The sequence below is a fragment of the Canis lupus genome, chromosome 12, assembly GCF_011100685.1.
Source record: "Canis lupus familiaris isolate Mischka breed German Shepherd chromosome 12, alternate assembly UU_Cfam_GSD_1.0, whole genome shotgun sequence".
Taxonomy (NCBI): Eukaryota; Metazoa; Chordata; class Mammalia; order Carnivora; family Canidae; genus Canis; species Canis lupus.
In genome coordinates, this window is record NC_049233.1 from 43,800,605 (window position 1) to 43,828,223 (window position 27,619).

General features: G+C 39.3%; 2 protein-coding genes across 4 annotated transcripts in view; one reads left to right on the forward strand and one right to left on the reverse strand.

The window, feature by feature from the left end:
• The window catches only part of DOP1A (DOP1 leucine zipper like protein A), a 73,664-nt gene extending 72,159 nt beyond the window's left edge, over positions 1 to 1,505 (forward strand). Inside the window, 1 exon segment of the mRNA XM_038554630.1 lies at positions 893 to 1,505. Coding sequence (XP_038410558.1) covers positions 893 to 1,198 — 306 coding nt within the window. The 3' untranslated portion in view covers positions 1,199 to 1,505.
• Positions 1,367 to 27,619, reverse strand: PGM3 (phosphoglucomutase 3). 3 transcript variants are annotated; one of them, XM_038554635.1, is made up of 15 exons: positions 27,528 to 27,619; positions 26,793 to 26,818; positions 25,764 to 25,969; positions 22,904 to 23,088; positions 20,490 to 20,557; positions 15,111 to 15,244; positions 13,965 to 14,160; positions 11,343 to 11,500; positions 10,538 to 10,621; positions 7,733 to 7,831; positions 6,196 to 6,309; positions 5,035 to 5,157; positions 3,512 to 3,685; positions 2,262 to 2,343; positions 1,367 to 1,954 (listed from the first exon to the last, which is right to left on the reverse strand). In XM_038554635.1, exons 3-15 carry the CDS (start codon positions 25,965 to 25,967, stop codon positions 1,881 to 1,883), a joined length of 1,695 nt encoding a protein of 564 aa, XP_038410563.1. In that variant the 5' UTR covers positions 25,968 to 25,969; positions 26,793 to 26,818; positions 27,528 to 27,619; the 3' UTR covers positions 1,367 to 1,880. The 3 variants fall into 3 exon arrangements, with proteins under 3 accessions (XP_038410563.1, XP_038410562.1, XP_038410564.1); XM_038554634.1 differs by having other exon boundaries at positions 26,793 to 26,872; positions 27,528 to 27,609; XM_038554636.1 differs by having other exon boundaries at positions 1,908 to 2,343; positions 26,793 to 26,872; positions 27,528 to 27,609.

Here is a 27,619-nt window from a genome sequence, read left to right on the forward strand (position 1 = left end):
GTTCTGATTTTTAAGTTCCCCTTCATATTTTTTTGCCCATTTTCTCTCTACTCAGTGTTTTTGTATCTGTGATTCTGCCCAAATCCAGACATCTCAGTTCTCTTTCTTTCCCTAGAGATCTACATCTTTGTATAATCTAGTTGGCTGCTTAAACCAGCCTCTTGGTACACAGATTATTTTAACTGTATTTACTTTTAGTTGGACAGTTTTCACCTACATTCTTGTTTGACTTTTCTGCTGGAAGATAGATTTCCCCACTTTTTAAAATGAGGAACCTTTCTGCATCTTGACCAGATGCCCCCCACAGTGAGTAAACTGCAGAGCCGTGACACCAACCCTGTTATTTTGACTCCAGGTCCAGCTTTCTTCCCCATGTTGTTTACCATGGGGAAGAAGCAAACGTCATGGTCTCTCCTGAGTGTTCCTTTCCTTTCTCTTGTACTGAGTTACTCACTTTGAAGCCTACTACCATCTGTGGCAAGTGTAAGCCACTTGGCTAAAAGGGAATTACCTGACTTAATAATTAGGTGAACTGGAGAAGACTACTGTCTCTTCCTAACCTCCTTCTATCATCACCTTTTGATTTAGTCCTGGGTCACCTTAGCGGGAGCCCAGAAACCTGGGAGCTTTTTGAGTATATGCAAAGCACAATATAAACTGTTAATATCTGACTCTCCCTCTCCAAAACCAATTCTGCTAACTGAGCTTGCTTGCACACTCCAGGTGGAAAATGTGCCTGCAGTGTCCACACTTAATAACCGGCACTAAGAGGCAAGAGTTGAATCAAGTCTGGAATGGAGACTTAATGTCATCATCTGTTAACTGTTGCTGGTGTTTGTACCCTTTCAGATTTTCTCATTTGTTAATAACATTCCCTTTGTGTTTTCTACAGAAAAATCCAGAGGAAGACAACTCAGGGAGAACGTTGGGTTGGGAGCCGGGGCACTTGCTGCTTACCATCTGCACCGTGCGCAGTATTGAGCAGCTCCTGCCATTCTTCAATGTGCTCAGCCAAGTCTTCAACAGCAAAGTCACCAGCCGATGTGTAGGACACTCAGGGAGCCCCATCCTCTACTCAAACACCTTCCCTAATAAGGACATGAAACTGGAAAACCACAAACCATTTTCCAGCAAAGCCAGGCAAAAAATAGAAGAGATGGTAGAAAAAGATTTTCTGGAAGGGGTGATAAAAACTTGAAGCACCACAAGTGATTCCATTTAGTTATATGTAAATGTAATTATTTAAAACAAACATTGCTCTGAGTTGTATAGTTTCTTTTTTCTCTTTTTTGTATGTAACAAAACCCATTTCAGGTTGTATTTAATTTAAATATTTGTAAATAAGAGCAAATGTCTGAATGTGGCCTGAATCAAGTTTAAATATTGTTGGCTCATATCGATTATGGTGCCTGAGAGAGATCTATATATACATATATAGTCCGTTGTTTTACTGTCCTGAGTTGTCTTAAACCTGCAAAATACACACTGCACATTTTTTGCTATTGGTTTCAGGCTTTAATTTAGATCTGTTGCGCTCTTTCTGTTATTAACCACATTCTAGTATCAGAATGGTGTCGCTTCTCTGTTGGAGGCATAGTAATGTATGACAATTTTATCTCACATACATTCCTAAGAAGAGTAAAGAATAACTGGAGCCTGGGCCATGCATCCTCCTAAATGCAGCACAAGCATCTCAACCTCAGTACAGAGATGCACAGCCTCTGTATCACACCTCTGAATTCCTGGTGATGTTCATTCAAGAGGTAAGTCATTTAAAAATCATTCTGAATTTTGCTGTGGAAAAATTGGTTGTATGAAGTCTTCTCCACCCTCCTCATTTGTATTAACAGTGGTGAATCCTCCAAAACAGCATGATTAGGTTACGACGATGGAAAAGACGTTCCAAGGAGCTGATAATAAGGTTTAATTTTCCAGCAGCCCTCGTGAATTTTCCCTGCATGTATTATAAAGTTGATAATTGAACCACAGAGTGAAGCCCCACTTTACATTAATGAGATTGAAATTAGGTAAGTTTTACTTTTTAAAAACTAAATTTAACAAGTCTTACCTACTTCTAAACAATTACTGTGGTAGTGTTTAAGAAAAACAATCAGTTTTAGAAGCACAATCTAGTAAGATGCACTGTAAACATTATGATTACAAATGGGTTTGAACCTGTCACAATAATGGGAGTACTATTATTTTGTAAAAACTTTTTAAAAATCCAGTTTCTCATGAATATAAAAATTGTCTTCAGAAACCTGGTTGGGGTGGTTCTCCAACTCCTCCAGCCAGCTGAAATACTGCCAGGCTCACTGCGTGTGCAAGGCTATCTGCATTTTCCTGCAAATTACATGAAAGGAGATCAGATGAGAAAGAGCATCTCTCAGGTAACTTGGGACTGTGAAGGGGAGGGGACTTCTTGATTTTGTTTCACTAATATATTCAAATGAAAAAATTTTTTTTCACCTTTCAGTAACATTCCAACACTCTTAAGTAAATAAATAAATGGAAATCTCAAATTCTTCTAAGTCAGGTGAGTCCTTAACTAATTTTGTAATCTGATTTGATTATCATTCCAAAACTCTGAATAATTCAATACATCTATTTAGAAACAAAGCCACAACTGACCTAAAAGTAACTGTTACAAGGTCCCAGATGGCCTCTCCCCATAAATCAGGAATTTTTATTCCCTGTATTCTAGGATGGCCTAAGCCTCTGCCAAAAAGCTGCCAGCTCCCTAATAAAATGCTTCCTTCTGAGTGCCTATTCAGTCCACTCTATATGGCCTCAGTTGTGCACACACTTTCATTTTATCAAGGGTTTAAGATGATGGTGTCTAAAGAGGACAAATGTTAAAAATCCAGACTGTGAAGTCTTCGCCCTACGGCAGAGGCACATGGCAAGGCTGTTTAGAGGAAATTACTTTGAAAAACAAATCAAAAGTCCAGGAACAAAGGGGTGGCTCAGTTGTTTAAGTGACCGACTCTTGGTTTCCACTTAGGTCATGATTTCAGGGTCATGGGATCAAGTCCCACGTTGGGCTCTGTGCTCAAATAAAAAGTCCAGAGACAAAGATGAATTTCGATCAGCATGGCTGATGGTACCATTAATTTAGACATGTACTTCAAAACTGGTTGTTTCCGTAAAGCAATAAATTTATGTTTCTAAAGAAGGAAAAAAAGGATAGTCCACTTCAGGCCATATAAGTTGAACATATGGCAAACTAAGTACTAGTTACTCATGCCACAGCTAGAAATAGGACACTTTCAGGAAGTCTGGAATAAATCAAAAGAAAAATATTGGGGGAAATAAACTAAGTGGGTCTAAATTTTTTAATATGAACCTAAAAATCCTCCATAGACAAATCTCAAATGTTAAACCCTGAATTATCACAGTGAGACTGCAACACTATTCAAATTGTTTTCTTTTCTCTCCAACTACCACCCCTACTACGCAATGCTGTCAGATTCTCACTGCACATTTTTTTAATAGAAGTGTCCCAGCTTACCTGTGAGTCTGCTTCTGCATATACTCGGACGATATCTTCTGTACCAGAAGGCCGGACAAAAGCTCGGGAAAGCTTGTACTTCTTCACGAGGTCATTGATTGCTTCCTGTAGGCCTGGAGGTGTAACTACTTGTCTTTCAGCATCAGTGGTGCTGATAACTTGCCTGTCTGCAACCTATGCACAAACATTTCATATTTGTCACTATATCACAATTCCCACCAAAAGATTGTAGCTATTTCATTTTAATAACAGTCCTCATTGTACAGCCAAGTGCAACACTGTCAGATAGTAACCTACTAGAACAAATACAGAATGCAACTGCATTAAAATTTTATAGGGTGCCTGAGTGGCTCAGTGGGTTGAGCTTCCAACTTTTGGTTTCAGCTCAGGTCTAATCTCAGGGTCCCGACATAGAGCTCCACATTGGGCTCTGTGCACAGTGGGGAGTCACCTTGAGGTTCTCCCTTTGCCTCTCCCCCTGGCTCAGGAACTCACATGTTCATTAATCTTTTTTAAAAAAAATTTATGATTTTTGTTTGACAAAATCAGGGTTATTAATTTCAGTTGTATAACTTCCTTCTTCAGTCTCTAAACAGTTACCACTAAAGTAATGGCCAGTACTATAGGACTTCAGTACACTGATCAAATAACCATAAGAAGGTCATGATAAAAATCACCTAAATATGCCAAAAAACTAATCTGAACAATCAGTAGCCATTTGTGTGAACCTGGGCTTTACTACCTCTAACGGTCTTTCACAAATTCTGTTGGCAATTGGGTACACTGGTATAAATCTGTATAGACATCAATTAGGATTTATATGAAATGCATTTATATGAAATGCCTTTAGAAAAAATTCTTTGAGGGATCCCTGGGTGGCGCAGCGGTTTGGCGCCTGCCTTTGGCCCAGGGCGCGATCCTGGAGACCCAGGATCGAATCCCACGTCGGGCTCCTGGTGCATGGAGCCTGCTTCTCCCTCTGCCTGTGTCTCTGCCTCTCTCTCTCTCTCTCTGTGACTATCATGAATAAATAAATAAAATCTTTAAAAAAAAAAAAAAATTCTTTGAGCCTACTTTTTATAAGCATCTAGCCCCAGGAAAATACTGTGTGAACCAAGAATCATGCAAAGTAAACATTCTCACTTGAAATGATAGGCTAACAGGATTGATTCAGAAGAACATGGGGGATATGAGAATGGTGAAGCAATGGAGAATAGCTGAAATCTGAAGCTTTTGTTCTCTCCACATTTATATGTTTTAAATTTTCCATAATAAAATCTTTATTATAAATAATAATATGTGTCACTTTTTCTGTAAAGTTTGTAAACTGAATACTTCTCAAATTGGTTATTCCATAATTTTTAAGATGTGAGAAAATACATGATATAAGCATGTTCTATTCAATATATATGTATACAATGAATTATGACAAAAGGAAAAAATTTTATATAGAGGTTGGAGATAATGTATTTTAATGTATTATGGTAATTTTCAGAAAAGTAATTTTACAATCTTTCTCCCACCTTAACTTTGAGCTGTCTGTTTGGAAGATCCATATAAAGAGCATCCCACTGTTGTACAGTCAAGCCCTTCAGAGTCAAGATTGCCTCAATCACCAGCATGTCAGAAATAGCATCACCAGCTGCCTACAAGACAAAGTGAAAGAAATTTAATGTCAGCAAAGCTTGGAGATGAATGCTCTATCTTAACCAATCACAGTATCCTGTGCCTTCTCCCTGCCCACCTCCACACAGGATTATTACACCGTAGTATATGGAGAAAGAGAAAGGGAATGGAAGACCACAATGAGTTATACAAACAATACTGAAACTACCTCTTAAGAAACCTGCCATTAATCTTCCTCATTATAAATTAAACCGGATAACTGTTAAGTTTCTAGCATTAACATTCTATGATTCAAATTTTCCTTTATAACAAGATCCCTTTTGAGATATACCATGATAATGGAAGGCATCATGCATGGTAAAGTGTAAGACACACCTAAAGTTGGATCCATACTCTTCATTTATTAGCTCCAAGCCCTTTGTTTCTTCATTTATGAAATGGGAATTATAGTAATGCCTCTCCCTGTATTATTGCAAGGATTATACAATGACGTATGTCAAGTGCCTCAAATGTGTAAGAGATTCAAATATTAGTTCCACCACTTTTCTAGGTCATACTCTTGGCTCTTCTGCTGCCATATTGTAGACTCCAATCTCAATGATGCAACCCATTTATAAAGACTCAATAGTTGATCTTGACTCTAGGTGGAAGCAACTCATTACACTTAATTTTCATCATAAAATGTAGGGGGAGGGAAACACATAAATGTTCTATCACCACATTTCAGTTCAGTGTAAATCTCAACTGTATATATCACTGTGGCAAGGAAGTTGCCAGGACTTTTCTACTTTAATTTTTTATTCAGGCACGCCTGGGTGTCTCAGGGTTCTGCATCTGACTGCTGCCCAGAACATGATCTCAAGGTCCTGGGATCAAGCCCCATGTCAGGCTCCACCCTCAGCGGGGAATATGCTTCTCCCTCTGCCCTTACCCCCTGCTTGAGCTCACTCATGTGCTCTCTCAACAAAATCTTTCAAAAAAATTTTTTTAGACAGCATACTATTCTACCTTCTGAAAATGTAAAAGTAACCAAGAGCCTGCCACCCACCAGCTCTGACCTGATTAAACAAATCAATAACATTTTCAAGCATCTTAGCGGCTTTCCTTTTCTTATCTTCTAATTCTTTTGCTAGTTGTTTTATCCTTATTTCAGCAGCTTTACTAAACAGTACCTGCAATGAAAGCATAAAACAGAAAATCACAAAACACACTATCCATGCCCCAGGCACCCTAGCTAAACCACTTCTGAAACCCTCAATGACTGCAAAAACGGGAAAAATAATGGCAACTTTAGAATGAATGAAATTAGGAAGATCAAATCAGAACCCAAAAGATACTACTGGGGGGGAAAATTTCCTTTATGGATTATAAAACTGGTTATCAAAATTTAAAGAGCTGATTACAAAGAAAATTCCACCCTAGCAGAGGCAAATGCACATGATGAGTTCTTTATGTTTGCCCCTCAACCAGCTGCATCACTTCTGTGCAACCTGATTCTTTAAGCCTATCTGTATCCATTTTACTTAGAAGAATATAAAATTCAACAAAAGTAGCATAGTTTTCTTGTCCTGAAATACTTTTACCTAGCTTATATCCCTAATAATAAAGAGATTCATCATATTTATCACATTACAGCAAATAGTACCATAGATGTTATACACATTATGTTCCTCAAGATTCTTGTCATTTTAAAATTCTTTGCCCGTGATTTTAGTGCCTTCCAAGGTTCAATACCATAGTCAGCACTCTGGTCACTGTTTTTGCCCGACCACAGCCATACCCACTTACCCTACACCAGCAACAGAAACCTTGTAGCCCAATGACTAGAATACATACTATCTGTCTTTAAAATCATTTATCAATATCTGAAATAATTAGATCACTGCAGTTATAATTTAATTGCATTTCCTAAGAACTGATTTTTCTTATTTAAGGCCTCTAGAACCAGTTTGAAATTAAGGAAAATAATCTGACCCAAAAAACATTTTCTGTTGGCCACCTCCATTTATGAAATGAGGGGAGGTATAAAAATATTTTCTATTTTATTTTTTTTATAAAAATGTTTTAAAAAAACCCTGAATATTCTGAGTATTATTACTAAAAGCCAGATAATATACTTCAAAATGTATAAGGTATGTGTACTATATTCTCAAACTTTTCAAATACTCTACCTACAAAAACCCTAAAAATTTTATATGCTTATGGCTAATTATACTCATTATAATGAGTTGTTCATAACTTAATTCTCAAGTGTTCCAACACTTGAATGCTACTGAACTTTTCTTTACACTGGTCATAAGTGGTAAAAGGAAAGATTTTTAAATGATATATAGACCACCTGCTTGTAAAAAAAATTAACTGCATTTTTTTTTTTAGGAAACTAAGAATAATGTCTTCATACTCAAAAATCACTATCTAAAAGAAAATAAGTTTCACAACATAGATGACTATATTAGTTAACCAAATAATCTTCTTCTGCCATCATACTGATCATTTCAACAAAGGGGGCTTTAACGTAGTACTATCCAGATACAGAATTCCCATCATTAAAAAACATCCAGCTACAGCCAGCTGTAGTTGATTAAGAGAACTTACCGTGCCATGCCCATTTGCTTCAAAATAAACTCCAATGTCAAACTCTTGAGCTTTGTGGTGCAAATGTTTTACACCAGTTTTAGTACAATAGACAGGCACCTATGACATATTTAAAAAATGTAACTGCAGTTATTCAATTGGCAAATAGTTATTTTGTCCCTACTCTTCCCAAGGACAACACAGGGAACAAACCTCCTGGAGCTATCTAGTGAAGATGACAATTAAGCAATTAAAATACAAAGTGATGTTAGTGAGGGGGAGTGAAGGCACTTACAGAAGCCCAAAGCCAAGGAAAAAGCAAGAGAGTGTCACCTGATAAGATAATGCAGGATGGGGGAGGGGGGGGGGCAGGATGGGGGGGGGGGCGGGGCGGAAAGTGACATGATCTAATTGCAGAAAGCTTAGCTACAGTGTGGAATGGCTTATAGTAGGGGGTCTGCAAGCTTTTACTACAAACGGCCAGATAATAAATATTTCAGGCTTTACAAACCGTATGATCTCTGTCACAACTGTTCACTTCTGTCACTAATGTAAAGCAACTACAGACAATACAGAAACAAGTGAGCATGGCTGTATTCCAATAAAACTTTATAAACATGTGGCAGACTGGATTTGGTCCACAGGCCACTATTTGCTAACCCCTGGCTTAGAAGGTTAAAAGAGCAAGAGGGTTCTAGGACTAAGCCCGTTATGAAATTACAGTAGTCAGACTAGCAACATTTGGGTGGCCTAAATCTTGGATGGATCTAAAAGAGAAGAGTGGTTACGGCTGATGGTGGCAAAAGTGCAGAAAAGATCAAGATCAAAGAAGATTGGCATTTAACTGGATGTAAAAACCTCAGGAAAGCTAGAGCTCAAAAGATTTCATCCATCCATAGGAGAATGGGTTGATGATTAACAGTTTCAGGTGTGTTCAGTTTCTTAAACAGGCTATCTTAACCTATAAGAAATTTTTTAAACAGAAAAATAAGAAAATACTGAAACAATAATCCAGGAGCTGAGAATTCCTGTGAAAGATGAAATGCCGCGAGTGTTTACTACAACCTTATACTTAAATCAGGTCACAAACTAGCAGCCTCCAGATGTGTTTCATTTTGCCTACCTATTTATTTTGAATTTTGAATCAGTTGCCAAGACTTAAAAAAGTAAGAGATTTACACAAAATTCAGATTTTCAGCTTCTCTTAAAGAATCTGACTAAAGGTGACAGCTGCTGGCCTGGCTGGGCACATACTTCTCTGTCCTCTTCCCCCTGCTGTACTTAATTCACCTCACCTACCAAGGTTCTACAAGAATTTGACTTTGCCATCCTTGCTTAAAAAAGAATGGAAATGCAACAAAAACTAGTAAAATGCAGAAATTTGAAAAGGGATACACAAAAGTTGGAAAATAATACACTAGCTAATGATAAAGAGTAAAGGCAAATAGATCTAATTTTGTCTATGAACCCTCTAACTCTTAGAGATGATGTGGTACACAGGATGGTCATCTGGTGGATGTTGGGGGGGAAATTAGATACAAAACCTCCTACCAACCCAGAAAACTTTTCCACAAAAGAGTAAGAAAATAGTTTTAATTACGGAATAAGCATTAAGCCAGACTGATATACCAGAGGCAATCTGCTAAGAGAATGCAAAGACAGAAATCTCACCGTTGGGCAGCCCAGGTGGCTCAGGGTTTAGCGCCTGCCTTCAGCTCAGGGTGTGATCCTGGAGACCCAGGATCGAATCCCATTGTCAGGCTCCCTGCGTGGAGCCTGCTTCTCCTTCAACCTATGTCTCTGCCTCTCTCTCTCTCTCTCTCTCTGTCTCTCTCTCTGTCTCTCATGAATAAATAAATAAAATCTAAAAAAAAATCTCACCCTCATATAATAGAGCTGAAGCTAATAACAGACCAAACTTTCCCTGTGAGCCTGAACAGGTCCTGTCCTTGGGTGTCTCCCACCGTGCACTGTCAGCAACAATCTCCTACCTCCTAAAACTGATCAAAGTCCTCGCTCTATCCCATCCCCCAGGTAGTATGTAATCACCCAGGCCTGCCTTCAGCAGGAGTTCAGGTAGATTGAGCCAGAATCCTCCCTGATCCCTGATGACTGCTCAGTAATTTCCCATCTACCAACCACCCCCCCTTGCTCCTTGGCTACAAAATCTCCACTTTTCCTTATTGTATTAGGTGATGAACCCGCTATCTCTCCCCGTACTATGAAACCCCACGGCAATAGTCCCTATGCCTACTGAATAAGCCCACTTTGCAAGAAGACTTCACAGGGCCATTTGTCACATGTTTTTTGTCTTAAATTTACCTGATAACTGCGGTGGCCATCGATGTTTAATCCTTAGGAAAATAATAATAAAATTTCTCATCTCTCTATAACAAGTAGATAGGTGGCTGGCTCCGAGGTGTAACTAACATAAACTCAGGACCCTGGGAGACAGGTGCTATCTTCCCTGAAGTTCACATTTCAGTGCAGGGACTCCAGCCCCAGAAAACATTCCTGAGCCATAAAATTTACTTAGCCTTTAAAAAGATTTACATTCATTATAAAGGAGACAGAGAAGGAATTTACAAGTTTTCTAAAAGAAATGCTCTAAAAAAAGGGAAGGGGGAAGTCTCTTTCCCTTTTCACATCAGGGACAATTTCTTTTCCTATTTTTGATTTCCACTCACCTTTAAATGGACAACAGCTCAGTTTCATGTACTACAAGCTATTCATTTATTCATATAAGTGAGGGCATTGTTTTCCTCAGGGAAAAATCTTAGAACATAATAATTAAGAAGCTACCAGAAAATGGAAATGGTTCAATACCTTCATAACTTCTTCAAGATACCGTGTTGAACTTCCATTTGCATACGCAGTTTGTACAACACCAATATTCAAACTTTCTCCAATCTAGATAAAAACGATAATTGGCCATCAAAAGTAAAGACACTAACTTATAAAAGCAAACATGTAACGAGAGTTCCAAAGGATGACAAAGTCATCACCCAATTCAGCTGTGTCTTAGTTTATGCAATAAAAGCTGTAAATAAAAATTTACATGCATGCCAGAAAAAAAAAGCTAAAATACTTTTGATCATTTAAATTCCATAAGGAATCTCTTCTAAAGAAGCTTGTGATTTCTTGCTAATTTTTTAAATAAAAGTATTTACTGAATTCTTAAAGTATACCTTTTTCCACATTATAATAATTACTTACCATTACATTTTATACTTAAAGCTGGCCTAAGATTTCCAAAAGAGCAAAACAGAGCATACCTCTTACATTATTAAGTATAATACAGAAAATACAGATCTCAGAAAATGAGATTTTCTGTTTAAACTTGAGGCTTTGGAAGTGATGATGGAATTCTCATTAATAAAGTGCTAGTTATGAAGAAACCAAAACTTCATAAAGCTTCAAATCACAACGTTGCCAATATAAGTAAGAAAAGAATACTTTCAGGTTCCAAAACCAGTGCCCCATGTTGAAATGACTAATATTACCATATCTTCTTATATTTTCTGGCCACAAAGGTAGGGAAGTCCATATGTATTGTGCCTCTGAGACATTCAAATGCCTGTTAGTCACCAGTAAGTCTTGCTCTGAAGGGCAGTTGATCACTCCACCATACCTCCAATAGGAGCTCTTTAAGGAAGCTGCTAATTAGTGTTGCTATCTTGTCTCCATCTATGAGATGAAAGTGACCATCTACATCAAGGTAGTAATAAACAATTCTGTCTGCATCTCCATCAAAGGAACAACATCTTTCGTTAGGCTTCATTTCCATTCCTAGCACACAGAATTTAAAAATGGATTTCAGTCAAAGAAATGGGAATAAACCTCCATAAGAAGGTTTTTCTCTTACATTAGTTACAAGGGAGAAATATTTCACTAAAGTATGATCATAATTGGCCTTATGTGTTCCATCAAATCATGTCCACTATCACTTTTCAAGAAGTACTTAAAATTATCCTTCCAAATAAAAACCAATGCCTTAATCTTTAATTAGTATAAGGGTTTATTGGTTGTTTTTACAGGGTAAGTTCTTTCACAGCTAACTGGAAAAGAAGAATTCTATGCTGAAACGATGTAATATTAAAATAAAATTCTGTTCTGTAAGCTACTTGGTTTGGCAAGACAGGGTCCCATAGTTTTTTGTTAGCTACAGATATTTGTGAAAGCAACTGACCTAGTACTATGATGTCCTTTACATATAAAAAATAATCAGCAATAGATGAGGTATGTGCTTTAATTCCAATAGAACTGATTCTTATTTGTTCACACCATCAGTAACAAGAAACACTGGTAAGTTAAAAGCAAAGAATTATAACATGTGAGAGAAATATAGCTTGTGTAATTTGCATAAAGTTTTCAAAACCTCAGCAACTGTCATGTCCAACTTATTACAAATTCTGCTATTCCTTAGCCATGACAGCAGCAGGTGGACAAATCCAATATGAGGCTTCCATGAGGAATATTTTTTTTTAAGATTTATTTATTTATTTATGATAGAGAAAGAGAGGCAGAGATATAGGAGGAGGGAGAAGCAGGCTCCATGCCGAGAGCCTGAAGCAGGACTCGATCCCGGGACTCCAGGATCGTGCCCTGAGCCAAAGGCAGGCGCCAAACCGCTGAGCCACCCAGGGATCCCCTCCATGAGGAATATTAACGTAAGGTTGACCACAGGGCATAACGCAAACTTCAGGAAAGCGAGAGGGCCTTTAATGGTTTTGTTCATACTGCGTGATGCAGGACCGCCAAGCTCAACAGTGAAGAAAGAATTCTTGAGATATTTTAACGTGTAAAAGGTGCTTTTATTATAGGAGGGGAAAGGACCCACGGGCAGAGAAAGCTGCATTGGGATTGTGATGAGTGAATGATTATATACTTTTAAGTTTGCTTGGGGGGGTATGATTAGAGGGAAGATAAGTTTCTAAGGAATTTCTGCATGCTGAAAGTGAAGTTTACAGGACCTTCGAGGTCTGGTTATTGCCAAGATAAGGCTACTTTTAGTCTCTATCAATATACATCAACATGAAGGCAGCCATGAGTTCCTTGAGGTATAGTCACACACTGCATGTCTCAGGTATTAGTGGGCTGCAAGTTGTAAGGAGATTTAATTTTAGCAACATTTCTTTTGCGCTAAACATTTCTCATTACTCCTTCTCACCAGCGTCTAAAGCAAGGGAGCAGAAGAGCTCATTTTAGTGAATGGACAGATGAGGGACCCAAACCAAACTGTCAGTAAAAGTCACAAAAAGCAAGTCAATGAAAAGGAGTTAAAACTGGTTGATTCAACTAAAAATGTAAATGCTTACTACAGTGAGGCAGAATAACAAATGAGAGAGAGGCAACTGGATGAGAACTTCTGTGGAGTTCTGAAAAATGATGTCCTGTCTGAAGTGAGCAGGAGCTACTCCATGGCAGCTGATTATTGCCATGTAAGAATGGACATTTTCTGATTTTGGTAAAGAAGTCAGAGTATGTAATATTTAAGTAAAATCACAGTATTTTTAAATGGTGACAACTAACGCAATTAAACACACAAGCAACAGAGCAAACAAAACACATCTATCTGCCAGCCAATCATGGCCAAAACACTAAAGAATTTAGTATCTGTACTGCTACTGATACTCTTAGTGCAACTATAATCTCTTAGTACAACTACAATCTATAGTTTTCCTCCTGATATGCCAATTGTACAAAAGAGTGATTTTGCAGACAGTTATAATTAAGAGTTGCATTCCCTTTCCATAATGTGTATAATTAAGATAAGGTAAAAAATAAAAAAATGCTACTTAACTATTGCTATCCTTTAGATCAATGATTCTCACAGCGTGGTCCCCAGACCAGCACCATTAACGAAGGTTAGGCACTTGACAGAAATCAAATTCTTACCCTACCTAAATCCTACCCCACCATCTACAAAATGAGAAACTCTAGAGTCTAGGAATCTACGTGCTAATAAGCCCTCTAGGTGATTCTCATGCATGCCACAGTTTGAGAATCACGGCTCTAAAACACCAATTTCTGATTTTGCTAACCCCTCACCCTCAGAGATTTCCTACACACTGTAGGAGTTGTGTGACTTACAAAGAGAGACCATGTTTTGAATGACACTGACAAGTAAGGAAATGCTCAGATGTCTAGAGCAGAAGCACCAGGACTAGCTACATGACTCAACTCACTTGCCCACCTCTGTCTGTAAATACGATTCATTTTAAAGAGCTCTAAAAACAAATTTTCTACATACCCTGTGGAGGCTTTTGATGACTTTTCACAAAATCAGCCCCACATAAATGGTTGAGTTTCCCTTTCGTCCCATCATTAAGTAGCTGAACTGACAGCTCCTGGGAAATGTAGTGTTCCATTTCTCTCAGCTTCAGGGCCCCTATGCCATTTGCACAGTCAACCTTAAGTGATCTATATTCATCTCCACTGCAGAAAGCCTTAAAAGGAAAAGACAAAAAAGAAAAATTTCAAGCTATAAGAGAGTGAAGCATAAAGCACATATAGGTATATGTAAACATCTTCCATCATTTCAGTTAACTCATCTATTTTAACCTGGGAAACAAAAGGGTACACATATTTAGATGAAAACTGTAGAAAACCAAAGTAAAATTTAAAAACCTTTATTTTGGACTGACACTAGAACAGTTTCACCAATTGAGTAACTTATGGAAATGGAGTTTTATCAGAATTTAGCCTCAATTAAGCAAGGTCCCTTCAAAATAATACTACAGCCTATGTTACATGACAGGCATTTAAATGTGGGAATGAGCATACAGACAAACGAGCAGAATGACATCTGTCACTCTCTTGATAGTACATAACACCACTGGGCATGTCTGGATTTTTCCTGTCAACCTCCTCTTTGGCCCATCCTTAGTTCAGAATATAAGTTCTAGGAAAACAAGGGATTTGGTCAACAACATGTACTCAATATTTGTTGATCAAATTAATTATACCCCCCAAATCTCAACCAGGGTTTAAGAAGTTAATCTTCCAGGAAAAAAATCTTTCTCAACAGTAGACACCTCAAGTATGAAGCCAACAGCATCTAACATTAACCCTACAAGAAAATTCATCTGTATGAATATTTATGAAATCACAAGAACCCCATGTTTTCTCAAGAAAATTCATCTGTATGAATATTTATGAAATCACAAGAACCCCATGTTTTCTCTTCCAATTATCTTAATGTACTACATGCATTGGCAAGTAAATACCAACAAACATTCAGCAGAATACAAGGATCAAACCTTGTGGAGCCCTAGAAAGAAAAAGGAAATACAGCACATTATTGGAAAAAGGAGGAGTAACAAAATAAGATAAATTATTCAACTGATGTTACTTTATTCATTTGCTTAAACCCTAACCATGTTCAAGAGATTTTCACCTGTTTGGTAAGCTCCGTAAAGGCTTTAGAGAGTTTCTGGCAGTAACCTTCTATGGTTGCCTTTCCATATTGGCCACTGGTATTTCGACAGTACACCATGTAGTGCAGCTGGGGCGTCGTCAACAAGCCGTAATCTATCATAGAAATACAAAAAGCAATTTGTCACATTTCTTAAGAAACAACAACAAAAAAGTTTAAATGTATTCATATCACATGAATTTTAGAGTGACAAATCTTTAAACAAAAAAAAAAGACCTTTCAGAAAACAAAAATGCCAACTTCCAAATTATTCAGAAATACACATAAATATCCACTGAAATTATTACAACTGCCACATTGCGATGTTGTGATTTATAATAAGAAATAGAGACTTGGTCTTTGTCTCCATTCTTGGCAGAGCTTCTAAACCCTTAGAATTTCTAAGTAGGGGATCCCTGGGTGGCGCAGCGGTTTGGCGCCTGCCTTTGGCCCAGGGCGCGATCCTGGAGACCCGGGATCGAATCCCACGTCGGGCTCCCGGTGCATGGAGCCTGCTTCTCCCTCTGCCTGTCTCTCTGCCTCTCTCTCTCTGTGTGACTATCATAAATTAAAAAATAAATAAATTAAAAAATTAAAAAATAAAGATTTAAAAAAAAAATTTCTAAGTGATGAGAGCAAGGAATTAATTGTCTTTTATTACGCTAAAGAATGGCACTGGAAAGCTCCTTAAGCACACTAGGATGGGGCTGGTTGCCAGGGAAACCAACCACGTGATTAGAGAGTAGGAACTTACAGACTTCTCCCTTATTCCTTGGCCCCCTGCCACTCCAGGAAGAGAAAAGGGCTAGAGATGGCATTCAAACAGCAATGGCCACTTAATTAATTGTTCCTATGTAATGAAGCTTACCTAAAAACCCAAAAGGATGGGGTATGGGTTGGTAAACATGTAGAGTGGGGAGAGTGGCTGCCCAGAGAGCCTGGAAGCTCCATGCCCCTTCCTGCATACCTTGCCCTGCACAGCTCTTCCATCTGGCTGTTCTAAGTTATATCCTCCATAATAAATCAATTTAGCTAGTAAAATGTTTCTCTGAGTTCTGTGAGTACTTTAGCAAATTAACCAAACCAAGGAGGGGGTTGTCTGAAGCCCAGGTGACTGGATTCTGAAATGGGGAAGGGGTCATGTGGCACTGAGCCCTTTACCTGTGAGATCTGACCCTACCTCTAGGTAGATAATGTCAGAGTTAGATTAAATTAATTGTTTGGTAGTATTATAAAAAAAAAAAAAACACACATTGGACACATACTCAATTCCAAAAGAAATATGAATGACTACTATTGATAATAAATAATCATTTAATATGGACAGGTAAGATAAAAATAGAGCAATATAGAAAAATAATAACTGAACTGTTTCCATTAACACTGCAAACTGTGTAATTCAGATGAACCCTCCTCTTGAAAACCAAAAATGTCAGACAAAAGTCTCTTTTAAAAAACCATTGCTGTGCCAACAAGTTTCAGAGGACTAATGCCAAAATCTCTGTGAAGAGAGGAACTTCAAAATTTGAGCTCTGGGAAGCCAGTTTTGCTTTGAGAGCATTCCTCTAAACCAGAAATTAAACTGCTTTCAGTGAAAAAAGTCCACGCTGACTTAAGATGAGAAGGAAACCCAGTAGAAGACCAAACCCTCATGAAGCTGAAGCCTCAAAAAACTATTCTTCGGTATAAGGGTGAGTCAGAAGTGAATTGGCCCCAGGTACCTACTGTACCCTACTCCCAGGAGAGTTGTCTTGACACCAAACAGAGCAGGAGATAACCCATCCTGAAGAGCTGTTACCAGAAGCACAGGCCTCCCTTGGGTTTCTAGCCCAAATCACATAACCACAGGGATCCAAAACTCCATCACCAAGGAATCTTGTTATCCACCAGTCAGGAAGCACCCTCAGGCACCCTGCAGAAGGATTAACCAAACTTTGCCACAGAAACAGACCTTCACCATAAACCTCAAAAAGTCCCACAAATAATTTCCTAATAAAAACAAACAGCTTATAATCAAAAATAGGTAAACATACAAGAAAAGCACCAAAAGAGCAAGACACAGAAGAAACAGCAGAGATGGACCAGTATCCAATAAATATTCTATAACTAAATCCATCAAAGGTCTTCAAAGTCAAGCACAAGAGTTTGGACTAAAGACAAAAAGTCATTTAAGCTACTTAGTCCCTGCAGTTATACAACAAAAATGGCATTCTATAAGGCAACTATGGCTCTGACACAAGGATCACATGGGAAGAGGGGGAGGAACTCAAAAAAGTGGATCAGTATTTAACCTAGTTTAATGGAGGGTGTATAAGGAAAGGAAAATGATATTCCAAAAGACTTACAACACAATGACAGAACAAAAGGATTTTGTAACCACTATCGACACTAGCAAATAAACATTTACTCAATAAATTTTTATCAATAAAAAATGACTATTATATAGAGTTACTCATCTGTTCCACTGATCAACTCAGAAACCTAGAAGCCATTCTTCATAGCTCTAGCCTCCTCATAGGTCACAAAATCCTGAAGTCAATACTAATTCAAACTTCACTTCTCTTGCTATCATCACCCCTGCATGAACTACTTGTACAGTCTCTTTTCCATTCTTACAACCTTCCTATCTCTCTCCACAAAAGCCAGAGTGAAAAGCCAGAATAACTGACTTAAAAGGGAAATGTGATTATATTCCCATGCATAAAACCCTTCCATGGAGTTCCCACGAATTTGAAATAAAACTCAAATCTTGGGGCAGCCCCGATGGCCCAGCGGTTTGGCGACGCCTTGGGCCCAGGGTGTGATCCTGGAGACCAGGGATCGGTCCCGTGTCAGGCTCCCTGCATGGAGCCTGCTTCTCCCTCTCTCTCTGCCTGTGTCTCTGCATCTGTGTGTCTGTCATGAATAAATAAAATCTTAAAAAAAAAAAAAAATACAAAACTAAAATCTTTACCACAACCCACAAGGCTTGGGATAATATGATCCCTGCTTACTTCCCTAACCTTATCTACTATCTTCCTCCATTCTCCTTATGCTAAGGCTACATTAATCTTCCATTTCCTCAAGTACACTAGGCTGAAGAGAGAAACAATGGAAAAGTCAAAAAAAAAAATTACTCTCAAATTTTTCTAGACTAAAATATTAGCAAGGTGATGGTTCTGAGCCAGAATGACAGTGCTGAAAAACCAATCTGAATACGGTGAAAACAGTAGTTTCAGGCCAGGTGAAGCTGGGATAAGAGCAGATCATTTAAGTGAAGGCCTCACTCAGACCAGTGCTTTACAAATTGCAGATCTGAGCCTGTCAAGGTTCATGGAATCCACTTGGTGAGAAATAACCAGCATTTTTGCATTTTCTAAAAATATCACAGATGAGGGACACCTCGGTGGCTCAGGTCATGATCCTGGGGTCCTGGGATCAGGTCCCACATCAGGCCCCCTACAAGGAGCCTGCCTCTCCCTCTGCCTGTGTCTCTGCCTCTCTCTCTCTCTCTGTCTCTCATGAATAAATAAAATCTAAAAAAAAAAAAAAAAAAAAAAAAAAAAAAACCCACAGATGAATGCAAGTTGTGCAACGTGGGTATTATTTACTGATAACATATGATGTATAACTTTTTTTTTATGTATAACTTTTGTGTCAGTTATACATAAAAGTACGCATGCACACATCATGATACAAAATGGGTTTCTTTAAGTTGTGACTGGCATGAAAAAGAAGACTCTGGAGGGTTATACATAGCAGGCAGTCAAAAATGTATGAATAAATGAATAATAATACACAGCTGGGGCTTTGGCAATAAAGACGATCATTCAGAAATCAAGCAGAATGATAGGGAGAAATAAGGAACACCCATATGAAGAGAGAAAGCTCACCCAGAAGACCCATATGGAATAGTGGCCAAAGTAGTAGAAGCCTCAAGAAAGAAAGGAGGAGGTCACAGTGTAGAGAGCTATCAAGACAGCAATTGAAATAAAAACTTCAAAATATCAATTCTGAAAGTTATTTTTAGGTCACAGATCCCTTTGAGTATCTGACAAAAGCAACAACTCCTCTCCCTAGGAAAACACTCTGCACACTGTATCAAGAGGTCAACCAGGTCCCTGCAGATAACCACATACTTCCCAGGGAGTCCTGGGCCCCAAGCTAAAAATCCCCACTTTATAAGAGCCACTGGATTTGGCAATTAGAATTCAGATGAGTGCTGAGAAAGACATTTCACTGACGGTGCAAAGGAGACTTTGCCTGCAGTTGGGCTAAGGAGTGACTAGAAGAGCAGAGAAGTAGGCCAGGCAAGCTCTTGGAAGAGGCCATTAACTCTGAAAGAAGACCACAAAGGAGTTGGAAAGGAGGTGAAAAGGTCAAGAGAAGATATTTTTAAATGAGAAACTAGGGAGACACCAGGGAAATTAACCGCCAAGCAAAATGGAGCTTCAGCATTCAAAAGGGGTATGACTGATGTGAGAAGAGGATCTTAGCCTCCATTTTTGGTCATGTAATTCTTCATTTGATAAAACAGAAAAAACGACCTAGCAAAACTTCAAATCAGATTTAAGTAGGCCAAAGATATTTGCCATCACTATTTGATAGGAAACAGCTGATTCCACATGTGATTAGTTTTTTGGGAATATGTGATACCAACAAAAGCTGCCTAGGATAAACATCTGCAAGTAATTTCAAAGGTTTTTAGATCAGGAACTTTGACCTTTTACTGAAGTAAAGAAAGTTAAGATCAATATTTCTTACATATAATTTCCTATAGCTAAAACAAAATATGCACACCCAGAAAAAAAAATGTTAGCCTTTTAGAATTTTTTTTAAAGATTTATTTATTTATTTATTCAAAGAGAGCGAAAGAGAGGCAGAGACACAGGCAGAGAGAGAACCAGGCTCCATGCAGGAAGCCCGACGCGGGACTCGATCCCAGGTCTCCAGGATCACACCCTGGGCTGCAGGCGGCGCTAAGCCGCTGCGCCACCGGAGCCGCCCAGCTTTTTAAATTTAAAAGCTAGTATTTTATAGCTAGTAGTTCTTTTTTTTTTTAAGATTTGAGAGAGAAAGAGAGACCATGTGCACTTGTACATGGGGGAAAGGGCAGAGGGAGAGAATCTTCAAGGAGTCTCCCCACTGAGTGTGAAGCCCGACACGGGGCTCAATCCCATGACCCATGAGATCATGACCTCGGCTGAAAACAAGAGTCAGACACTTAACTAACTGACTGAGCTACCCAGGTGCCTCTATACCTGGAAGTTCATTTTTTAAAAACTTCTTTTATCTGTATTTTCTAAAATGTTACTACTTTTACAATTTTCTTAAAAGATTTAAGTTTTTTAAAGATTAATTTAGATCAGGACAGCTACATACCATGGAATTGACCTTCTAAAACAGTCACACCATCTATTACAGACTGTGAAAGTTTCTCACTGCTGGGCCTAGAAAAGAAAAGGAAGAAAGTAACGCATCCCACCCTGAAACCAAGAGTTGCTAGTTCTGAAAGCAGATGTAGAAATTATGGGCTACAAATTTCAGAATAATAGGTTTGGTGTATTTGAACTAAAACCTGTCAAGTCTGAAAACACTGCAAAGATAATACAGGTAAAATATAAGCATTTTCTAGCAGCTTTCACAATATATTTCTTGGAAAGAGTTTGGCTCTTAATGAATTTAGAAAACAGATATAAAAATACACTAATTACACCATACCCAAATACCTTTTTAAGTTCAACTGTAACAATATATACATTACCTAAAAATAGTAGCAAGAAATACTGAATGCACACACTTTGCATAATGCAGTACCAAGAATATAGAACCTATTTTTCATTTGGAAAAGTCATAACAAATTATATATCTGAAAATAAAGTAGATCATTATAACTGCCTTCTGGAAAATGTTGTATATCATTTAAACTAATTAATTGGTAAGAGGCAATTACATGTGGGATGGCTTCACTGTGAGATAATAATTTGTTTCAGAACATAAGTCACTAGGCTATTTCTGATACCCATAAATCCACAATCAATGGTATTTAGAAGTCTCTCTGGTAACACACTAAGGATAAAATACTAGACATTGTCATATCATTAAGACTATGATGAGAAACTTTCTTTAGAAAGAATTTCTAAAATGAGATCTTACACTAAAGAGAATGCTTCTGTTTTAAGGCACACTTTTAATCTAACATTTTACAATACTTTTTTGTAAAGGAATGCAAAAGCTGCCAAATATGACAAGTAGTCCCCTCTTGTCCATGGTTTCAGTTACCTGAGGCCAAATGTAGTCCAGAAGCATGACATATCATCAAGTCAACAGGAGCCTAACACTATGTCACAATGCCTACGTGATTCACCTCACATCCTCTCTCATGCAGGCATTTTATCATCTCACATCAATAACAAGAAAGAGAAGGGGGAGTACAGTATAGTAGGATATGTTGACAGCGAGAGACACTACACTCCCAGAACTTTTTTTTGTTTGTTTATGGATTTCATTTATTTGACAGAGAGCACAAGCAGGGGGAGTGCAGGCAGAGGGAGAAGCAAGCTCAGTGCTGAGCAAGGAGACTGATGCGGGGCTCCATCCCAGGACCCCAGGATTATGACCTGAGCCGAAGGCAGATGCTTAACTGACTGAGTCACCCAGGTGCCCCTAACATAACTTTTATTACACTATGTCATTATAATTGTTCTTTATTATTTATTGTTGATCTCCTGTTGTACTTAACTTAAAATTAATCTGTATCATAGGGGCGCCTGTGTGGCTCAGCTGGTTAAATGTCTGACTCTTGATTTCAGCTCAGGTCATGATCTCAGGGTCATGAGATCGAGCCCTGCCTCCAGGCTCAGGACTGGGTGCAGAGTCTGCCTGGGATTCTCTCCCCCCGACATGTGCACACATGCACTAATAAATAAAAGCTTAGGGCAGCCCGGGTGGCTCAGCGGTTTAGCGCTGCCTTGAGCCCAGGGCCTGATCCTGGAGACCTGGGATCGAGTCCCATGTTGGGCTCCCTGCATGGAGCCTGCTTCTCCCTCTGCCTGTGTTTCTGCCTCTCTCTGTGTCTCTCATGAATAAATAAATAAAATCTTTAAAAATAAATAAAAATAAAAGCTTAAAAGAATTCATCTTTATCATAATTATGTATGTAGAGAGAAAAATATGGTATAAAGAGTTCAGTACTACCCATGGTTTGAGGTCTACTGGGGTCTTGGAATGTATCCCCTGCATATAAGCAGGGGGAGGGGACTATTGTATGTAGAAATAATATACATTGTTAATGTTTTCCAGTGAAATCCAACATGTGCAAATGATACCAAAAAATGAACCGACAATAATGCAGATTATTAGGCAAATCTCTATAAATACTGAATTACAATCAGGTATTCTTATTCTCTAAGAGAAAACAATTAACTTACAGAAGTAAAGGGTTGGGAGACATATGTTAAGTACTTCTCTCAGGTCAGGTATTTTGCATACATTATTTCATGTAATTTTCACAAAAGCTTTATCATCAACATTTTATAGATGGGCATATGGAAGCTCCAAAGGTTAAGTAAGCGATCCAATCATATAGTATTAGAGTTGGGGCTCGGACCCCAAAACCCAAGATGTAGGAGTGACTTAGCTCCTACATCCTACTAAAAATAAAAAGGCCAGGTAGGTGGAGGAGCCTCTTAGGGCAGTTCCACTTAATTCTTTCAGTTTATTATGGGTACTAAAACTGATGCAATCATTTAGGTCAAGTTCCCAAAGCTCCTTTCACCAATAAGTTCGATGGTCACCTGGTATCTCTACCAATCACTACGAAGGCATCTTGTTGCAGATTCACGGCTGCTTTCACACTGATGTCCATCAAAACTCTTGGCATATCTTGTTCCTCAGCATTTGCCAAACAGGTAGCATGTTCCTCCCAGGAGGGTGCCAACATTTCACCCAAAGGATCAACCAATTTTACCCCATTGTCTTCCTTAAAAGAAAAGCAAACAATAAGCCATCTGTGCATATTCACGAAGGGTGAGTTGAAGAAGTAAACTCTTAGCTGTTTTCCCCTAAAAAAGACATTCATGGCTGAGTGGCTTCACGTGTGACCGTATGGAATCCCAGGGAATGGACTGTTTTATATAAATCCTCACCACAAACATCAATCTTACTAATAATCCTATTTTTATTCCACTCTTACTTTGAAAAAAAAACAGAGATTTAGAGAAAGTAATCTGCTTATATTCATACAGCTAGTGTCAGTGCTGGTATTAAAACATCAAGTTGGGACACCTGGGTGGCTCAGTGGTTGCGCATCTGCCTTCTGCTCCGGGTGTGATTCCAGGGATTGAGTCCCACATCAGGCTCCCCATGTGGAGCCCGCTTCTCCCTCTGCCTGTGCCTGTCTCTTTGTATCTCATGAATAAATAAAATCTTTAAATAAATAAATAACAAAAAATAAATAAAACATCAAGTCTATATTACTCTTAAACCCACCAGCCACTATGCTTACACTAGTTTTTTAAAAAGGCTATCATCTGTGCATTCACCATCAATTACATGACCAGGGCATTACATGACCAGGACGCAAATGGAGCAGAAGGACACCAAGATATCCTCCTCACTATGACTCTGGACTCTTTTTTTTTTTTTTTTTTTTTTAAAGATTTTATTTACTTATTCATGAGAGACACAGAGAGAGACAGAGACATAAGCAGAGGAAGAAGCAGGTTCCATGCAGGAAGCCTGATGTGAGACGGGATCCTGGGACTCCGGGATCATGCCCTGAGCCAAAGGCAGACGCTCAACTGCTAAGCCACCCAGGCATTCCAACTCTGGACTCTTTAAGAACACACTGGCCAATATATCAACCAGTCAGTGACAGAAGCTGAAAATTGATTCCCAATTCCATTCTGCTCAAATGAAATAAAGGGGGGAGGGAAAAGGGGGAAGAAATAAAAATGTAATTCAGAGTGAATGTCAACTGAAGGAAATAGCTCAGTATTGTTTTAAGAAGTACTTCTAGAACTAGCAATAAATTTAGGCTTCAGACCACAAGATAATCAACTGTGGTGATTCAGACATTCAGACACACATTTTATAATGATCCACATTTACAAGTTGAACGAATAATGTCCTTTTGTGTGTTGGGGTCAGGGAGTAGAGGAAGGTTATACTCCTTCACAGATCTACATAGCTTTAATTTGCTACTGATTTAGCTACAATGACAAAAATCTCATGCTCTTGTAACCAAACAGAGGCATATTACTCAAACCACACATCGGTGAACTATATAGACAGTACAAAACAAAACAGCTAAACTGTGTCAAAAGGAATATTTTGATTAAAAAACAAAATGGAGGTGACTGAATGGCTTATTCAGTTGAGTGTCCAACTCTTGGTTTTGGCTCAGGTCAAGATCTCAGGGTCATGGGATTGAGCCCCACATTGGGCTGTGTGCTCAGTCAAGAGTCTGACTGAGATTTTTCTCTCCCTTTCTGCCTCTCCCAGGTTCGCACACTCGCAATCTCTAAGATAAATAAATAAATCTTTAAAAAATGTAATAGTCATAACACTAGAACCATCAATCCTCATCAATAACCTGCTCGAAGCTTACTTTAATATACGTGGAACCACCTGTTTGGCTGTTCATTCAGAATAAGAAACTATAGAAAACCAGTCTAAAAATTTTCAAAATCCACTAAACCTTTTCAAATGTTTGCCCCATCCCCAACCTTGCCTCCAATCTCTACTAAATTAACACAAGTAACATTTTTGTTATTGATACTGTCTCAATACAACTTGGAAGGACATTCTGTTATTTCTCTAATATGGACTTAGTCCAAGAAATGACTCTCATTTTCATTCTCTCCACACCCTTTAAAGTCATGAGCTAAATGATCATTCATCAAGAAAAAGCCACTTCAGGGTGCCTGGGTAGCTCAGTCAGTTAAGCATCTGACTCTTGATTTCAGCTCGGGTTGTGTGTTGTGCGTGGCCTCAGGGTTGTGGGATCCAATCCAGGGTCAGGCTCTGCACTCAATGGGGAGTCTGCTTAGGATTCTCTCTCCTGCTGCCCCTCTCCTCACGTTCTCGTTCTCTCTCTCATAAATCTTTTTTTTTTTTTAACTTTTATTTATTTATGATAGTCATACAGAGAGAGAGAGAGAGAGAGAGAGGCAGAGACACAGGCAGAGGGAGAAGCAGGCTCCATGCACCGGGAGCCCGACGTGGGATTCGATCCCGGGTCTCCAGGATCGCGCCCTGGGCCAAAGGCAGGCGCTAAACCGCTGCGCCACCCAGGGATCCCTCTCTCATAAATCTTTAAGAAAAAGCCATTTCAAATCCAAAGGCACTTGGGCAGCCCCGGTGGCGCAGCGGTTTAGCGCCGCCTGCAGCCCAGGGTGTGATCCTGGAGACCCGGGATGGAATCCCACATCAGGCTTCCTACGGGGAGCCTGCTTCTCCCTCTGCCTCTCTCTTCGCTCTCTCTGAATGAATAAATAAATAAATCTTTAAAAAAACAAAAAAACAAATCCAAAGGCACATAATGAGTAGGCACATTCCTAGAATCCAAATTTGTACTTCAGGTCAAACTGTTCAGACGCTAAGATGTGTTCCCGTAAATAAAGATTTGCTTTATCAGAGCACTAAAAGCATTACCTCGGGATTATGTGATGCTGTTACCATGACTCCTATTGTAGATTTTGTCTGTTTTGATCTCAGGACAGCTAATAATCCCATGCGAAACATGACATGATCAAGATGTTCTGCTTTTGTTCGAAAGCCAGCAGTCCCATACTGAAGAACGAGTCCATCGGGCTTGGCATGTAACGCTGAGTATTTTGTAATAGCATCTAAATCCATGTCTACAAAATTAAGGAATACTTTTAATCATAAGAAATCCTTCGAGGACCATTTGCTTCAAAAACTGCCACCCTAAACTAACAGATCTGCCTCGCTCTGAACCCCCACAAAGAACGTTTGAGAAAGAAAAGAACGGCAGAAAAAGTCCCAGTGGTGGTCACTGGGAAGATCCTGCCCAACTTGTATCCTCCACTCCAAGGCAAATAGCAGGTTATCCCCAAATCGTCTCTCATTCTGGCTCTGGGGATATTCCTTCCTGGACCCAGGTGGAACTTAAAATGGTCCACTCTCAACTAAAATGAAAGATTCCACCCATAGATTCATTAACTCCTACACAAAGATTGCCCCATTTTACAAATGGAAAAACCTAAGCCTAGGTCTCAGTTAAATAACCTACATTTACTTTGGTAGCTGGTGACAGACTGGGGCCCAAGGGCAATACTGTCAAATGAACTACATATCCCAAGTATCTGGGGAATCTGTCAGTTCTTTTGTTATTCCTCCCAGACCACAGAGACTTAAGCCCAAAGGAAAGGCAAAGGGCAACAGCCTCCTCTCCAAGGCTGCCCAGACCTCCTAATATACCTTGCAGTGGATTTTTCCATTTTCATAAGGAAGGATCAGGACACCCTTCTAAACTACGCTCTGAAAGTGGTAACATCTTCTTTTTATCTCTAATTGGCCCCTAGACCACTAGTACTTCTTCCTCTGGGATACTCCAATTTTAGGTGGAACTTGGCCTTTGTCCAACCTCAGCTGCACGTACTACTCAGTTCTCGGGTCAGTCTCATTCCCAACGAGCCCAGAGATGAGCAGCCGTCCTACCTTGTTTTCTTCCCTGTCCTTTGTTGCTTCAATGAACAAAAGTTAAAGGAAATGGTGAAAATTTTTTTGCTTTCGTCCAGCTGTATTAAAAAAAAAAAAAAAAAAAAGGCTGGTAATCTGCAAGCTAATTTAGTTTGGCCCCAAGTGATCAAATCTCTTTCACAAGCGTGCGCACATTTTGTTAAAAACTGACCGTTCGGGAACATATCATGATTATTCCTCAGGGCGTAAACCAGTTCTGTTAAATCCAGGAAATCTTTTTTTTTTTTTTTTAAGAAGATAAAATGCTTCTACCCTTCAAAGCGTTTTCAGTCTTAAAACTACGTTCCAAAAAAGAAAAAATATATATATATATATATATACTATGTTCAATAAAAGCGAACGTGCGAACGAACGCTTTTACTCAAAGTCCTTACAAGTCCAAACAGCGACCACTCTAAAAAAAAGTTGAAAGCATCCACCTTCTTTCCATTCAATTACCAACCGCTTGCTTGTTCGGCTTTCCTTCCAGCCCCCGAAGGCCGCACGCTTCCCGGCTCTCGACCCTGAGGCCGCCGCCCCCTCCCCCGCCCCCAGTCCTGGCCTCTGGTCCGGGGCCCCCAGTACGAGACCCTCACACGGCTCGGTGGGTCAGCCCGCCCGCAGGCCGAACCGCCACGGACAGGTGAGCGGGGCCCACCTCCCCGCCAACCTAGGGGCCCCGCTCCCTCCCCTGCGCCGGGAGATCCCCCTCACCTCCAGCTCGTGGAGCGGCGGCCCCGCGGCGGCGCCTCCTGCCCGACTGAAGCCCTCAGAACCCGCGGACGTGGCCCTGCGTGACTTCCGGC